This window comes from Hylobates moloch, unplaced genomic scaffold (genome assembly GCF_009828535.3).
Source record: "Hylobates moloch isolate HMO894 unplaced genomic scaffold, HMol_V3 SCAFFOLD_15, whole genome shotgun sequence".
Lineage (NCBI taxonomy): Eukaryota > Metazoa > Chordata > Mammalia > Primates > Hylobatidae > Hylobates > Hylobates moloch.
In genome coordinates, this window is record NW_026652290.1 from 555,996 (window position 1) to 572,389 (window position 16,394).

At 55.5% G+C, this 16,394-nt stretch overlaps 1 protein-coding gene across 2 annotated transcripts in view; it reads left to right on the forward strand.

Annotated features, from left to right (window-relative positions):
- RAB40B (RAB40B, member RAS oncogene family) overlaps positions 1-16,394 on the forward strand; it is a 46,036-nt gene extending 29,642 nt beyond the window's left edge. The window contains exons 2-6 of one of the 2 annotated variants that reach the window (XM_032177372.2): positions 6,688-6,748; positions 10,010-10,070; positions 11,742-11,819; positions 12,692-12,914; positions 13,271-16,394. In XM_032177372.2, the coding sequence (XP_032033263.1) occupies positions 6,688-6,748; positions 10,010-10,070; positions 11,742-11,819; positions 12,692-12,914; positions 13,271-13,542 (695 nt within the window). In that variant the 3' untranslated portion in view covers positions 13,543-16,394. Of the gene's footprint in view, positions 1-6,687; positions 6,749-9,786; positions 10,071-11,741; positions 11,820-12,691; positions 12,915-13,270 lie in introns of those variants that run through there. The other variant, XM_032177373.2, reaches the window with a different exon arrangement.

Here is a 16,394-nt window from a genome sequence, read left to right on the forward strand (position 1 = left end):
TTATTTTAAAGGATTAAAATGGGGAAGGGGAGACAGGGGTTCGGGTGGGCCCGGGTCCAATATCGTGGATCGTGACAGCACTTCAGACTAAGAGCATCCATGACTCCATGAAAACAGAAACGAAAGATGGTTTTGAAACTCACAGGGCGCTTAAAAAGACCATCAGGAAGCCGAACGCGGTACCTCACGCCTGCAATCCCAGCACTTTGGGAGGCCAAGGTGTGCAGATTACAAGGTCAGGAGTTCGAGACCAGCCTGGCCAATATGGTGAAACCCAGTCTCTACTAAAAAATACAAAAATGAGCTGGGTGCGGTGGCGGGCGCCTATAATCCCAGCTACTCAGGAGGCTGAGACAGGAGAATCGCTTGAACATGGGAGGCGGAGGTTACAGTGAGCCGAGATCACGCCACTGCACTCCAGCCTGGGCGACAGAGCAAGACTCCATCTCAAAAAAAAAAAAAAAAAATCAGGAATTCTCTTACATTTATGAACACATTTTAAAGTTGTTTGGCCCTTGGCTGGGCGTGGTGGCTCACGCCTATAATCCTAGCACTTTGGGAGGCCAAGGCAGGTGGATCACCTGAGGTCAGGAGTTTGAGACCAACCTGGCCAACATGGTAAAACCCCGTCTCTACTAAAAATACACAAAATAGCTGGGCTTGCTGGTGTATGCCTGTAATTCCAGCTACACGGGAGGCTGAGGCACGAAAATTGCTTGAACCCGGCAGGCGGAGGTTGCAGTGAGCCGAGATCACGTCACTGCACTCCAGCCTGGGTGACAGAGCAAGATTCTGTCTCAAAAGAAAAAAAGATTGTTGGCCCTCAAGGACAGGACAAGAGGATACTTTCTAAGTCAGAGGACCCAGCCAAGCCCAGGCAGTGGATTAATCTCCAGAAGGACAAAAATGAGTCTCTCAGCCTATGGGGGTGAGTGTCCCTTCTGTCTGGAGACAGACATATCAAGGCTGGAGTTATCTCTGCATTCAAAAATAGATTCCCAAGTGTATTCATTCATTGCCTCGTGCCTGCCAAGGGAAAATAAATATTTCCAAAATTCTCTTTGAGGATTGCTATTTTGGAGTAAATATGTATGTTCTTTTTTATTTTTTTTTAATTTTTTTTAATTTATTTTTTTTTGAGACGGGGTCTCGCTCTTTCGTCCAGCCCAGAGTGCAGTGGCGCAATCTCGGCTCACTGCAAGCTCCGCCTCCTGGGTTCACGCCATTCTCCTGCCTCAGCCCCCTGAGTAGCTGGGACTACAGGCGCCCGCCACCACGCCCGGCTAAGTTTTTGTATTTTTAGTAGAGATGGGGTTTCACCGTGTTAGCCAGGATGGTCTCGATCTCCTGACCTCGTGATCCACCCGCCTCGGCCTCCCAAAGTGCTGGGATTATAGGCGTGAGCCATCACGCCCGACCTGTATGTTCTTTTTTAATTTATTGTGTGTGTTTCACGTTCAGTGTGTTCAGTGCTGACGGCTGCAGGACTTGGCATGTGACGTCCCTTCCCGAGAGCTTAGTAGGGTTTTAAAGGACTGTGAAGAGATTTTTGGTCGTCGCTCAAAGCGTAATTTCACAGGGCCTGAAGCTCCCATGCTGGGGCTAGTAGAACTATGTAGTTGGAAGGTTCCAGAAAAGTGTTTTTGTCTCCTTTTACATTTTTTTTTAGAGATAGAGTCTCACTCTGTCACCCAGGCTGGAGTGCAGTGGCGAGATCATAGTTGACTGCAGTCTCCACCTCCCGGGTTCAAGAGATCCTTCCACCTCAGCCTCCTGAGAAGCTGGGACGACAGGTGTGCACCACCATGATTGGCTAATTTTTTTATTTTTATTTTATTTTATTTTATTTATTTAGTTTTTTTTTTTTTTTTTGAGAAGGAGTCTCGCTCTGTCGCCCAGGCTGGAGTGCAGTGGCGTGATCTCGGCTCACTGCAAGCTCCACCTCCCGGGTTCACGCCATTCTCCTGCTTCAGCCTCCCTAGTAGCTGGGACTACAGGCGCCCGCCACCACGCCCGGCTAATTTTTTTTTGTATTTTTTTAGTAGAGATGGGGTTTCACTGTGTTAGCCAGGATGGTCTCGATCTCCTGACCTCGTGATCCGCCCGCCTCGGCCTCCCAAAGTGCTGGGATTACAGGCGTGAGCCACTGTGCCTGGCTATTTTCCTTTCTATAAAAGGACTATTTCCTCGATACTTGGTCAGCTGGGAAAACCACAGCAGTGTTGTTTTGGCCTGAGAGCAATGGAGGCTACGCCGCGTCCCCCACAGTGGTGAGGTCAAGCTCCTGGTGCTAAGATGCTGATGGTAGCAGTGGCCCATCTGGAGTGGCTGCTGCCAAGATGCCGGCTGCAGCGGGGAGGCACGGCTGGGCCTCCCACTCTACGGATCGGGCGGGAGCTCCGCCTTCCCTGCGTGCCATGGCCGCTGCCCTGGGGCCGCTCTAGACATGGGCATCTCTGTGCTCTTGGAGGCCTGGGAAGGCCACCCCTGCCCCCTGCAGGCTTAGAAGTGCCTGCTCCAAGTGCCTGGCCTCTGCTCACTCCCCGCGCCCGCTCCAGTCGTGGAGCGCGGTTGGGGCTGAGCCCAGGTGCTACTGCAGACCATCCGGGTGGGTCCACACTTGGGGCGGCACTGACACGCCAGCCCCCTGCCACCTCAGCCCCCTCGGGACTCTGGGCGCTGTTGAACACGGGAGGGAAGCTGAGGGTGGCTTGGTGCTGGCCTGCAGGCGCCCCTTGGCATGAACAAGCTGGGTGCCATGAACAGCAGTGGGAGGCAGACAGGCTCCTGGGTGGAAGGGGGCAGGTCCCTGGTGAAGCCACACCTTGAAGCTTCAAGGGGGCCTGGGGCCCGGGCTGCCAGTTCTGCGGACTGGAGGGAGGACTCATGGTGCTTTTGTCAGAGGGGGGATGTGCATGCTGGTTGGTGTGGGCTGCCTGTGGACCAATCAGCATGCACTTCCCCACCCTGAGGACCACAACAAACCCAGACCCAGAGGAACGCGGACGTCGGGATGACCAGCTGCGGAGAGCTACCCTTTCTGCTGAGAGCTGAACACTTGTCAGGACGCCCTGCCTGCAGAGAGAAGCCACCCACTGTGGGTCTCCCCTGAGCTGTTCTAACACTCAGTGAAGCTCCTCCTTGTCTCGCTCACCCTCCACTTGTCTGCGCACCTCATTCTTCCTGGACGCAGGACAATAATTCAGCAGCCACAGAGGTTTCCAGCCAGAAGAGCAACATCCCAAAGGTCCCATAACAGTGCCCCGTCAGTGTCCATGCCAAGGAGAGAGAGACAGACGGTGCACTCAGTGTGCTCGCTGGGCTCGGTGGCAAACGTTTGGCCAGCCCAGGAGAGCCTTGTACTGGGTGGGTCAGAGGCCTGCTTGGCCGCTCTGTCTGAGCCTCATCACAGGGCAGGTGGCGTCTGCAAAGTGGGTGCTTCGGGTGTTCTCAATGCTGCTGCATCTTTTGTCCTGTGAATCACTCTCCTCTAACGGGGGAAGTTTGCTCTGGTGTTGCTTGGTGTAATCTACCTGGTGGTGTGATGGGCAGTCTCTGTGGACGGAGTGTGCAGTTTAGCAGGAGACAGAGGAGGATGTGGGAAGCCTGGACTCCTTGCCTCTGGGGATTTGGTGGGGGCACCGCAGGAAGAGCCTCTGGAGTCCAGGAAGGGGGCAGGGCCCGGAGGAGCAAGCAGAGGGCAGGGGACAGGCTGGACACAGCAGCTGTGGGAGGGAGGGGTGCTCGGAATCTCATGGAAGGTGCTGCACAGGTGTGCTCAGATCAGGCAGGTGTGCCATGCACGTGCTCACGGCTGCATCAGTGGAAAGTGGAGGACAGAGGCCCAGAGCTTCTGCAACGCCCAGGCCTGCTTGAAGACGTGGGCGACCAGCTGTCCAAGCCGAGCGGGAGGCCACCGGCGGCACCGACACTGCACACCTCGTTCTGCCTGACAGGAGACCGGGAATGCGGCACCGGCGGCACCGACACTGCACACCTCGTTCTGCCTGACAGGAGACCGGGAACGTGGCACACTGCCTCCTGGGATGCGGGGTGCTTGTGGCCAAGTCCAAGGGATCTAGACCCTTCGAGGGGGCAGACGCCACTTGAGAACCGTGGCCTCCGCAGCCTCGCATTTTTAGAGGAGCCTGTTTCTGGGCACTCACTGGCTACATCGCGGGCTTCTCTGGAAGGAGAGCTGCAGAGGCCGTGTGCGCCGCGACGGTGTCCAGGGCGAGGTCTGGTAGGAGCCTCGGCGCTGCTTCTCCCCTTGGTCTCTCGGCGGCACGCTTCCCTTCAGAATTCTGATTCCCTATTCAGCCATACGTGTCAAAGTACTCAACGTCCGATCACACTCGAGAGTGAGGCCAGGGCTTGTCTCTTCTAGCTTTAGTGCTTTGAGAGATACTCTCAAGTAAATCCTATACATGAAATAAATCAAGCGAATCCCACAAAGGCTCGTCATGTCTTGTTACTAAGCAGTTTGGGTTCCTGTGATTGTACGTGTCGTTATACCTAGTTTTAGGAAGGCAGTGCTCCTACCTGGCCTTCTCCAGCCCCTTAACTCAAACCCTCTCTTTCCGTGTTCTCAGTGACAGACCTGGCGCTCATCCAGAAGCACTAGAAGTGAACACAGGAGATGCTTCCTAAAGAAGCAGAACATTGGTGTCTGGGGGGACAGGGACAGGGAAACATATTTTTCCCTTTTAAAGATATTTATTGGCTGGGCACAGCGGCTCATGCCTGTAATCCCAGCGCTTTGGGAGGCTGAGACAAGTGGATCACCTGAAGTCAGGAGTTCAAGACCAGCCTGACCGATATGATGAAACCCCATCTCTACTAAAACTACAAAAATTAGCCGGACGTGGCGGTGTATGCCTGTAATTCCAGCTACTCAGGAGGCTGAGGCAGGAGAATCACTTGAACTCAGGAGGCCGAGGTTGCAGTGAGCCAAGATCGCACCACTGCACTCCAGCCTGGGCAACAAGAGTGAAATTCCATCTCAAAAAAAAAATGTATTGTGGCCAGGCATGGTGGCTCATGCCTGTAATCCCAGCACTTAGGGAGGCTGAAGTGGGAGGATCACTTGAGTCCAGGAGGTTGACCAGCCTGGGCAACACAGCAATGCCCTGTCAATTAGCCAGGTGTGGTTGCAGGTGTGGTGGCAGGTGTGGCAGGTGCAGTGGCAGGTGTGGCAGGTGCAGTGGCAGGTGTGGTGGCAGGTGTGGTGGCAGGTACAGTGGGTGTACCTGTGAGCCCAGGAGGTAGAGGCTGCAGTGAGCTGTGATCTTGCTACTTTACTCCAGCCTGGGTGAGGGGGAGACCCTGTCTCAAAAAAGATTTTAAGTGTAGTTTTTTGTTTGTTTGTTTGTTTGTTTTTTTGATACAGAGTTTCACTCTGTCGCCCAGGCTGGAGCACAGTGGCACAATCTCAGTTCACTGCAACCTCCACCTCCCAGGTTCAAGCAATTCTCCTGCCTCAGCCTCCCAACTAGCTAGGATTCCAGGAGCCCGCCACCACACCTGGCTAATTTTTGAATTTTTAGTAGAGATGGGGTTTCATCATATTGGTCAGGCTGGTCTTGAATTCCTGACCTCAAGTGATCCACCCGCCTCGGCCTCCCAAAGTGCTGGGATGACAGGCGTCAGCCACCACATCCAGCCCTTAATTGTAGCTTTTTATTTTAGAAGAAGTGTTCCAGCATGGTGGCTCACGCCGGTAATGCCAGCACTTTGGGAGGCTGAGCCGGGCGGATTGTGTGAACTCAGGAGTTCAAGACCAGCCTGGAAAACAGCGAAACCCCGTCTCTACAAAAAAATACAATAATTATCTGGCCCTAGTGGCACACGCCCGTAGTCCTGGCTACTCAGGGGACTGAGGTGGGAGGATCACCTGAGCCTGGGCTGTTGAGGCTGCAGTGAGTCGTGATTGCACCACTGCACTCCAGCCGCGGTGACAGAGAGAAACCCTGTCTCAAAAAAAAAGAAGAAATGCATTCTCGTTTTTGTTTTTTTTTTAACTTGAAAAAATAGAAATGTGAAAAGAAGGTTCCAGCCTACCTGTAATCTGCGCCCCAGAGGTGGCTGGGATGGGCGTGCAGTCCCGTGTCCCTGCACACGCGTGGTTCACATGCACACGTACACAGCTGAGAGCGGGCGTCCCACGCAGCATCACGTCTGTCTTTACTGTATTTCCTAGTGTGATACTGGGGGACGCGGTCTCAGTGTCTGCAGACCCGCTGCCTTAGCCCCGTTTCCTTGGAAACAGAGCTGGTCGGAGCTCTCAGGCCTGCAGGCTTGGGGAGGAGGTGGGGAGGGAAGGACCAGCCCAGACGGGGGCACACCCAGCGGCCACAGCCCCGCAGCAAACCCGCCGGCCTCCAGGTCACACGTGGGCCCTGCAGTGCCCGTCAGGGAGCCCCCTGGGCCAGGGCGATGCGAGCCTGACCCCCCACAGAGGCCGAGGCGGCTGAGGACAGGAGGGGCCCAGGTGCAGGAGGCCAGGGCGGGTGGGCGCAGGTGGGGCCCCTGCGAGCTTGGGCAGACACAGGGATGGGGTCCCATCTGCCTGCCTTGTAAACCTGGAAGTTGCATTGATGAGAAACCCTTTTTCTTCCCTGAGCGTGAGACTTCCAGCGTCCTGTTAGCGGCAGCCTCAGGCCTAAGACGTCTCTAACCCTTCCACAGGCATCGACTACAAGACGACCACCATCCTGCTGGACGGGCGGCGGGTGAAGCTGCAGCTCTGGTGAGTCTGGAGGAGGTGCGAGCGTCCCGCAACCCCAGGGAGTAACCCCTCTGGCTGGCACAGCACCCCCTGTCAGCACAGCACCCCGGGGAGCACTCCCAGCCCCACCACTGTCGGCACAATGCCCCGGGGAGCACTCCCAGCCCCACCACCGTCAGCACAGCACCCCGGGGAGCACCCCAGCCCCACCACTGTCGGCACAGCTCCCCGGGGAGCACTCCCAGCCCCACCACCGTCAGCACAACGCCCCAGGAAGCACCCTCCAACCCCACCACTGTCGGCACAGCGCCCCAGGGAGCACCTCCAGTCCCAGCTGCACCAGGGCTTCTCTGAAGGAGGTGGTGGTCTGGTTGTCTGGGCCCCCGTCATCCAGAATAGGGGACCCCAGAACGGACATAGCGCTGTGGCTGGGAATGGGCTTTTGGGGTCAGAACCTGTGGCCTGGTGTCTGTGGGAAGATGCCAAGAGGGGACCAATGCAGCGTGGTTGAGGCAGCCCGGGGCTCCTGGGTCCCCCACGCCTGGCTCAGTGATGCCACTGAATGCCCAGCAGGGAGCTCGGAGCATCCTGGTGCCAGTGGGGCTGTGGTCGGACCTGCGGGTGGAGGAGCCAGACGTGGGGAGGTGAGGACTTGCTGGCCAGCCTGGGGCTGCTGGCTCTGCTCTCTCAGCTGTGAGAATCCCAGCTCCTCATCTTGGGGCAAGCCCGGGGCACCTCTCCCTCCCGCAGCTCCCCCACCTTGGGGCCAGCTTGGAACACCTCTCCCTCCACCAGCTCTTGGCTTGGGATGGGGGGGCTCCTGCAGTTCCAGCTCTGTGGGGCAGTGGGGATGGGGGGGCTCCTGCGGTTCCGGGGGGCTCCTGCGGTTCCAGCTCTGTGGGGCGGTGGGGATGGGGGGCCCTGGCAGTGCCTCATCCTGGGGCTGCCTCCCTCTTGGGCATCCCTCCCGCACTGCTGCCACTCCTGGATGACCCTCGCCCGAGCCTCCCGGCCCTTCCTGCCTGCTGGGCCACTCCCGAGCCACGTGTGCCTCCAGCAGCTGGGACCCCCTTCTCTTACCTGTCCCCTCCTACCCCTGCCCCGTGCAGTAGTGGCCAGTCCTGGGGAGCCTCTCTCCACAGTGTCCCCGAGCGCTCCGACCCTTCCTGCTGCACGGATTCAGGCCTCCCGCCCAGTCTGCTCTCAGGTCCCCACTCTCCCGGGGCCATGCCCTCACTGGGCTGGCGTTGGGGTTGCCGTCAGCCCCCGTCCTGCTCCCCACCCTCCGTCAGCTGGGCCTTTGCTGCCTCCTCTCGGCCCTGAACCCTGCAGGTCCAGGACCTTGTTCTCAAATCTCCCCCTCCCTCCCCGAGGCCACTCCTTCCTGAGGGGCCAAGGCCATCCAAAGGCTGCACTCGGCCCCACGCCTGCCCCGAGCTCAGTGCCTTCCTAAAGATCTGCTTGGCATCAGGGCTGGCACGTGCCCTCTCCCAGCTCCGCCCCGGGTCTGGCTGCTCACCTTAGCGAACGCCTCCCTGACCCCGGCTGCCCAGCGGGCTGAAGAGTCGCCCTCAATGTTTCTCTCTCTCTCACCTCAGGAGTGAGATCCCAGGGGGCTTCTGCCAAGCTCAGAATCACCCCCGGCCCCAGCAGGACCCTGAGGCTGCTCGCATGTAGTGCCGGCGCCGGCTCTGTCCACACTGTCATCTGAGCAAGGTCACACTCCCACCATGGACCCCGGAGTGTGGACCCCAGAGCCCCAGAGTGTGGTCCTTCCTGGTGCCCACAGCTGGGTCTTCTGCCTGCCCCCACCTGCCCTCACCTCCCTCCCCACACCCACTGGGGCTGGGGTTGGGCTCTGCTCTGCTCCTTCAGGGGGGCGGCGGCCCAGGAGGCCGGCACGTTGTCCCAGCTGAGGAGGGAGTGCTCCCACTTCACGATGGGGCACTCTGACAGCACTGCGGGCCCTTCGGCCTCCCTGCAAGGCTGGCAGATAGACCTGGCCCGCTGCCTCCTCCACCACAGCTTTTGGGCAGCTCCCACTGTGTGCAAAGCCTGCGCACCTGAGGTCCTGCTGAGGCTTGAATTCTAGATGAATTTGCTTCTCAGGAAATGAGGCACTCACTCCTAGGCTTTGGCAATGGCCAGTGTCTCTGGTCCCCTCTGGAGCCCCAGGCCCTTCTCTCTGGTGCTGAGGGTGGTCACCGACCACAGGTGCATGTAACACAAACAGCAAAACGATGCCGCGTCCCACCGCTCATCCGTGAGGCTGTGTCTCGTGCGCGGGGCCAGCACCCGGCCCACTGGGGAATCTCCCATTGATGTAGGTGTGTTAATTGCACGTGCAGACTCCGGGAAACGGTCCCAAGGCCGCCTGCTCTGGGAACTGATCCCTGGGGAGCACCCTTTCCACCCTCATTTGTTTCTTCCTTTTTTTTTTTTTGAAACAGAGTCTCACTCTGTCTCCCAGCCTGGAGTGCGGTGGTGCAATATCAGCTCACTGCAACCTCCGCCTGCTGGGTTCAAACAAGTCTCCTGCCTCAGCCTTCCGAGTAGCTGGGACTACAGGAGCACACCACCATGTCCGGCTAATTTTTATATTTTTAGTAGAGACGGGGTTTCACTGTGTTGGCCAGACTGGTCTCCAACTCCTGACCTCGGGTGATCAGCCTGCCTCGGCCTCCCAAAGCGCTGGGATTACCGGCATGAGCCGCCAAGCCCGGCCTTTCATTTGTTTCTTGGAGCTCCGTTCTGGTCTTTGTGGGTCCCAGTACCTGCTGTGTGTGCCGTCATCTGAGAACGCAAGCCCTGCCTTCAGCTCACGCCAGGCAGTTCCCTGTATTCCTCCCCTTTTAGGGGATATTGGAAGGGCTGACTCCATGTGAGCTCTTACAGCTGAACTGGAAGAGCAGGGACCCCACTGGCCTCTCTCCCCTGGTGTAGACCCACACTCCTTACTACATAGATTTATCTCCAGATTCAACAAGTTTTTTAAAGCCTACATTGAATGTATTTAAATATCTGAGAACTACATTAAAACCCATCACTATTTTTTCTAGTTTGACTTTTTAAATGACAGAGAAGAGCATGAGCCTGGGAGGACACCCCAACACCCGGATCCCGTCGGGGACATGGGACAGTTTTGTTGGGGTCTCGCGCTGGCGGCATGGTGGCCGCTGACTGGCGGGTGTGCGGTGCAGTCGCTGTGGCTCTGAAGTTCCAGCACCTGTTGTCAGGAAGAAGCACTGGTTTCTTCTTAATGGTCTCCAACATCTTTTCCAGGGATACTTCGGGCCAGGGAAGATTTTGTACCATATTCCGCTCCTACTCCCGGGGTGCACAGGTAACACAGCATCCCCTGAGCTGGGAGATCAAACCGACTTTGAATAATAACATTTACAGTGCTTAACTTACCATCCTTTAATGGATGATTGGAAGACAAGGCGGTTAAGCTTACGTTTAAATTGGTGCTGAGAGTCTAAAAACGTGCTGTAGAGTGGTTGGTTGTTTGAAAGACTTCATCAGCATTAGGGATGTAAGCGTGCATTTACGGGAGTGTGTGTGCATGTACACATGTGTGCAAGTACGTGTGCTGTATATGCGTGCATCTGTGCATGAATGCCTGTGTGTGTGTACACGTGTGTGCAGGTACGTGCACTGTGTATGCATCTGTGCATGAGTGCCTTGCGTGTGTGTGTACATGTGTGTGCAGGTACGTGCACTGTGCGTGCATCTGTGCATGAGTGCCTCTGTGTTTGTACACGTGTGCAGGTACATGCACTGTGTATGCGTCTGTGCATGAGTGCCTGAGTGTGTGTGTACACGTGTGTGCAGGTACGTGCAGTGTGTATCTGCGCATCTGTGCATGAGTGCCTGTGCGTGTGTGTGTGTACACGTGTGTGCATACACATGTGTGCAGGTACTTACATTGTATGCGTGCATCTGCAGGAGTGCCTGTGTGTGTGTTTACACATGTGTGCAGGTACATGCCCTGTGTATGCGTCTGTGCATGAGTGCCTGCGTGTGCAATGTGTACGTGTGCTTGCCTGTTTATGTGCGTGCATGTGCACACATGAACTGTGTGTGCAGTGTGTGTGTGCATCTGTGCATAAGTGCTTGCGTGTATGTGTATGCAACATGTGTGCAGGTATGTGCACTGTGTGCATCTGTGCATGAGTACACGTGTGTACACATGTGCAGGTATGTGCTCTGTGTATGCATCTGTGCATGAGTGCCTGTGCGTGTGTGTACACGTGTGTGCAGGTATGTGCACTGTGTATGCGTCTGCATGAGTGCCTGTGCGTGTGTGTGTACGTGTGTGCAGGTACGTGCACTCTATGCGTCTGTGCATGAGTGCCTTGCGTGTGTGTGTACATGTGTGTGCAGGTACGTGCACTGTGCGTGCATCTGTGCATGAGTGCCTCTGTGTGTGTTTGTACACGTGTGCAGGTACATGCACTGTGTATGCGTCTGTGATGCAACATGTGTGCAGGTATGTGCACTGTGTGCATCTGTGCATGAGCACACGTGTGTACACATGTGCAGGTATGTGCTCTGTGTATGTATCTGTGCATGAGTGCCTGCGTGTGTGTATGCAACATGTGTGCAGTTACGTGCACTGTGTGTGCGTGCATCTGTGCATGAGTGCCTGTGTGTGCGTGAGCTGTATGTGTATGTGCACATGTATGCATGTGATCCATCCAGGTGAGTGGGCCACACTCCTCGAGAGGTGGCGATTACTGTGGAGCCCCTGCATCCTGTGTTCCTGGAGTGGCTCATGGGTGTGAGTTCTAGTCCCCCGCTCACCGTGACATTTGAGGGTTTATCACTGAGCTTATGAAATATCACTGGAAGTGATCATAAAACTGCTACATTGGGTTGATAAATCAAAATTATGTGCTTTGTGTTAAAATAAGGAAAGTGGTTATTGAGTTAGTTGTATGTCTTTGCGTGCATGGCCACAGCTGTGCCTGCATCTGTGTTCTGCGTGCTGAGCCTGTGACCTCTCCCCCAGGGTGTGATCCTGGTCTATGACATTGCGAACCGCTGGTCTTTCGACGGCATTGATCGATGGATTAAGGAGATCGATGAGGTATGTTGTCGAAATGCCACTGCCCAAGATCCCTGCGGGCTTGGGAGGATGTCAGGCCAGGAATTAGGGCCGGGCCCTCCAGGGCTCATGGGTACCCATGGGTCACGGGCCAGGGCACTGGATGGGGCTCCAGCAGGAAGGAGGGTGCCTCACCTCGGCACAGCACTGGATAGGGCTGGGCTCATGAGTGTAGCTACAGAGAATCACCAAAGCTCAGGAAGTGGTCCAGACGAAACGAGCGTCCATGGTGTACCTCGGCTGTGCGTGGGGTCAGGTTTGGCCTGCTTCACTCCCTGCTGTGGTCGGGCTGGGCTGACCAGCAGAGACCGGGGCTTGTGCCTGCTGGCGCGCAGACCAGCCCGCCTGGCAATGGCGACATGGCGTGGTCAGCACTAAACCCACTGTGTGAATGTCCCGGGGCTGCTAGAGCCAATGACCACAACCTGGGCGTCCCGAACAACAGAAATGTATTCTCTCGCGGTCCTGGAGGCCAGAGCCCAAAACCAAGGTGTCGGCATGCCGCTTCCTACAGCCGCCTCCCCAGCTCTCGGCGGTGCCAGCAACCCTGGGCCCTCCCTGGCTTGTGGCTGCACCGCTCCAGTCTCTGCCTTCGTGTCACATGGCCTCCTCCCAGTGTCTGTGTCTTCTCTTCTTCCAAGGACACCAGTCATTAGATGAGGGCCCCAATTCAGCGTGGCCGCACCGTAACTGTTTACGTCTGCAAAGACTGTCTTTCCAAACGAGGTCCCATGCTGAGGTTCTGGGTGGACATGAACTCGTGGGGGGTTCCTCGACCCAGAGCACCCACATTACGACGACAACAAAATCTCACTCCAGTAACCCATGCTCCTCACCTTTCTCCTGCCCGCCAGCATGCCCCCGGAGTCCCCAAGATCCTGGTGGGGAACCGCCTGCACCTGGCGTTCAAGCGGCAGGTGCCCACGGAGCAGGCCCAGGCCTACGCCGAGCGCCTGGGCGTGACCTTCTTCGAGGTCAGCCCTCTGTGCAATTTCAACATCACGGAGTCGTTCACGGAGCTGGCCAGGATCGTGCTGCTGCGGCATGGGATGGACCGGCTCTGGCGGCCGAGCAAGGGTAGGCCCAGGGGCTGTTCTGGGGGCCACCTCTGCCCTCCAGATGCCGAGGTGGTTCAGCGGCCCCCTGGATAAGTGTCTGCCTCCCGGGACCCGTCTCAAGGCCACTGTGTCCGTTCTCAGAGCAAGGCATTCGAGAGAAGTAATTACTACAGCTTTGTCAGAAAGGTCATGAGGGAGCTCCTGGGATCTGTACATGGGCAGAGGGGACGTCGCGGCAGGGCTTGCTGCATGTATAAGCCAGGGCCACGGGTGTCCCAGCCTTGGGAAGGCGGGAGAACAGGTGTGGGCACCACCCCTCATGGCCAGCCCAGGTGGGGACATCCACTAAGCATGGTTTATCGTTTCTCTCCCAAGTGCTGAGCTTGCAAGACCTCTGCTGCCGGGCGGTCGTGTCCTGCACGCCGGTGCACCTGGTGGACAAGCTCCCGCTCCCCATTGCCTTAAGAAGCCACCTCAAGTCCTTCTCGATGGCCAACGGCCTGAATGCCAGGATGATGCACGGCCGTTCCTACTCCCTCACCACCAGCTCCACCCACAAAAGGAGCAGCCTCTGCAAAGTGAAGCTCGTCCGCCCCCCACAGAGCCCCCCCAAAAACTGCACCAGAAACAGCTGCAAAATTTCTTAAGGAAGGCCCTGAAAGAAACACGGCGGAATCTCTCCGGGAGAAACTCAGCGTTACCCCGGCAGCTGGCGGATGCATCTCAGATTCCGGGAGAAACTCAGCAAATGCTGCTTGCGAATGTGTGCGACGCCTTCCGTGTGATGGAAACACTACACCGTCGGACTTGGAATTTCTACGTGGATGTGCATGAAGCTCTTGTTTTCGATGTGTGTTTATAAAGGGAAGATTAGTACTCTGCTCAACTCTTGGTAACATGAAATTCTGAATGTTACTTTATTATGATTGCACTGCAACTTTTTCCTTAAAATAACTGCTTTTGTAAGAACGGTGATATTGGAGTGATTAGTATAAATTCACTGGAATTTGAGAAGCAATGGTAGTGGGATAATTTAGAGTCATTGATATTATGAGAGGGGTCTTTTTGTGAACCTCCTTTTTAATGTCAAAGCACCAATTTATAAAACGCTGCAGATGTAGAGGTTATGTGCAACTGATCTGTCCAGTTTGTGTATGAAATGGATTTGATAAAGTTTTTGCTAGTTATTTACTACATTTTGGGATTAATAAGTGACTTATATGCATATTTTTCTGTAAATCTACAGTTTTTTGTACAAGATATTCTACAGGTTACGAAGCTAAGGGAAGAAAATGCCAAAGATACCTCTAGTTACGTTGAACACAGCCAACGCAGTTTCGACAGGTCAAGGAAGAGCTGTTTCAATAAGGAATGAAGTGAAAACACTTATTTAAGAAAATGTTTCTCAACAATAAAATGTATAGTTGTTTCTCTCTTGGTAGAGTTGGCAGCCGGTTCTTTCGAATTTTGTATTTATTTATTTTTGAGACAGAGTTTCGCTCTTGTTGCCCAAGGTGGAGTACAATGGCACGATCTCGGCTCACCGCAACCTCCGCCTCCCAGGTTCAAGCGATTCTCCTGCCTCAGCCTCCCGAGTAGCTGAGATCACAGGGGTACGCCACCACACCCAGCTAATTTTTGTATTTTTAGTAGAGATGAGGTTTCACCATGTTGGTCAGGCTGGTCTTGAACTCCTGACCTCAGGTGATCCACCCACCTCGGCCTCCCAAAGTGCTGGGATTACGGGCATGAGCCACTGCGCCCGGCCAGATTTTGTGTATTTATTATAGCCCTTTACTTCACCGCGCCACTGCCTGGTGTAGACATCACGTATCAGAGCTAATACACGACGCTGGCAGCGAGGCTGAATCCTTGAACTGTTGTCGACTGCTGAGAAAGGGTTTCTTTTCCGGAACGGAAGTGCAGAGGAGGGGAGAGGGAAGAGTTAAAAGCTGGCACCCAGGCATGTGCCTGTCTGAGAAATCCGAGCCCAGCTCCGAGGGGCTGTCGGGGATTCCCCACGAAGATGCAGCCCCTGACCCCGACGGCCTCAGAGCAGGGCTGACCACAGAGACCTCCGGGGCTGCTGTCTTCCCTGGTCACGCTGTTGAACGTTTCTCTGTGGCTGGGGGTTGCAAATGAGGGACTAAACCAAAAAAAACCAAGCGAGAAAATGCCCAGATGTTCCTAGTTCCTGCCGATGATCTGTAGATTCTTAGAAACTCAAGGGACCCGGCTGGGCGTGATGGCTCACACCTGTAATCCTAGCAGGTCAGGAGGCCAGGGAGGCCGGATCAGAGGTCAGGAGTTCAAGACCAGCCTGGCCAACATGAGGAAACCCCGTCTCTAATGAAATTACAAAAATTGGCTTGGCATGGCAGCACATGCCTGTAATCCCAGCTACTCGGGTGGCTGAAGCAGGAGAATCACTTGAACCTGGGAGGCAGGGGTTGCAGTGAGCTGAGATCGCGCCACTGCACCCCAGCCTGGGCGACGAGCGAAACTCTGTCTAAACAAAAAAAAAAAGGAAAAGAAATTTAAGGGACCCTAGAATCAGGGGCAAAGCCTGTATTCAGAGATGGAACTGAGGCCCAGACAGGAGAGGAGCACTGGTCCCTGCAGGTGGAGCTGGGCTTGGGGGTGTCTGGCTACCTGGGCACGGCAGCCACGGGGACAAAGTCCATGGGGAGGCAGGGGTGTGGTCTGTGGACAGAAGGTGAACCCTGAGGGGACAGTGCCTGGAGAGGGTGGCCAGCCTTGTGCAGACACACTGTGAAGACCTCTGCACCCTTCTCTCTGCTGTGCCACAGGTGGGGGTGAGAACGACAGGGCTGAGCTCCCAGCTGCAAACACAAGGACACTGAGATGCACAGAAAGGAGAGTCCACGTTGAAGAAACCCACGTTGAGGGGCCTCTTCTCCCTCCGTTCCCAGCTCGGTGATGGCGGACGGTAAGGAAATGGATCCTCCCGTTGCAACATTAAACCAGGCCAAACCTGTATTTTTCTCTTCCTTCCTTTTTCTTGTTTTGTAACTGACGGCTCCTCAGGACTACCAATAATGTCCTAGAAGGAATAGAATAAAGTTTCCCAAGGCTTTGTGACTCAGAGCCCTTTGGAGGTGTTCACGGAACGCACGGGCCGCCCGGAGGCCTTGGCCCTCCAGGGAATCACCACCAGAAGTCCCCAGAAGCGGAACAGGCAGCAAGGAGGCTCCCCGGGATCTCCCAGAGGGAGCACAGCCCTGCCAAGGTATTGGTTTTGGACTTCCGGCTTCCAGAGCGACGAGAAAATAAATATTTGTTATTTAAGCCACCAGGTTTGTGGCGATTTGTTATGGCAGCTTCACGAAACTCCTACAAGGAAGTGAGTTACGCTCACGGCAGAAAGTGCTACAGCAAACCAAGGTAGAACAAAAACAGACGAAACCTGATACAGACTGGACTGCGTGGAAGACTGTGTTTGGGTGGTGAATATACAAAAAACATAAATTAAACCTTA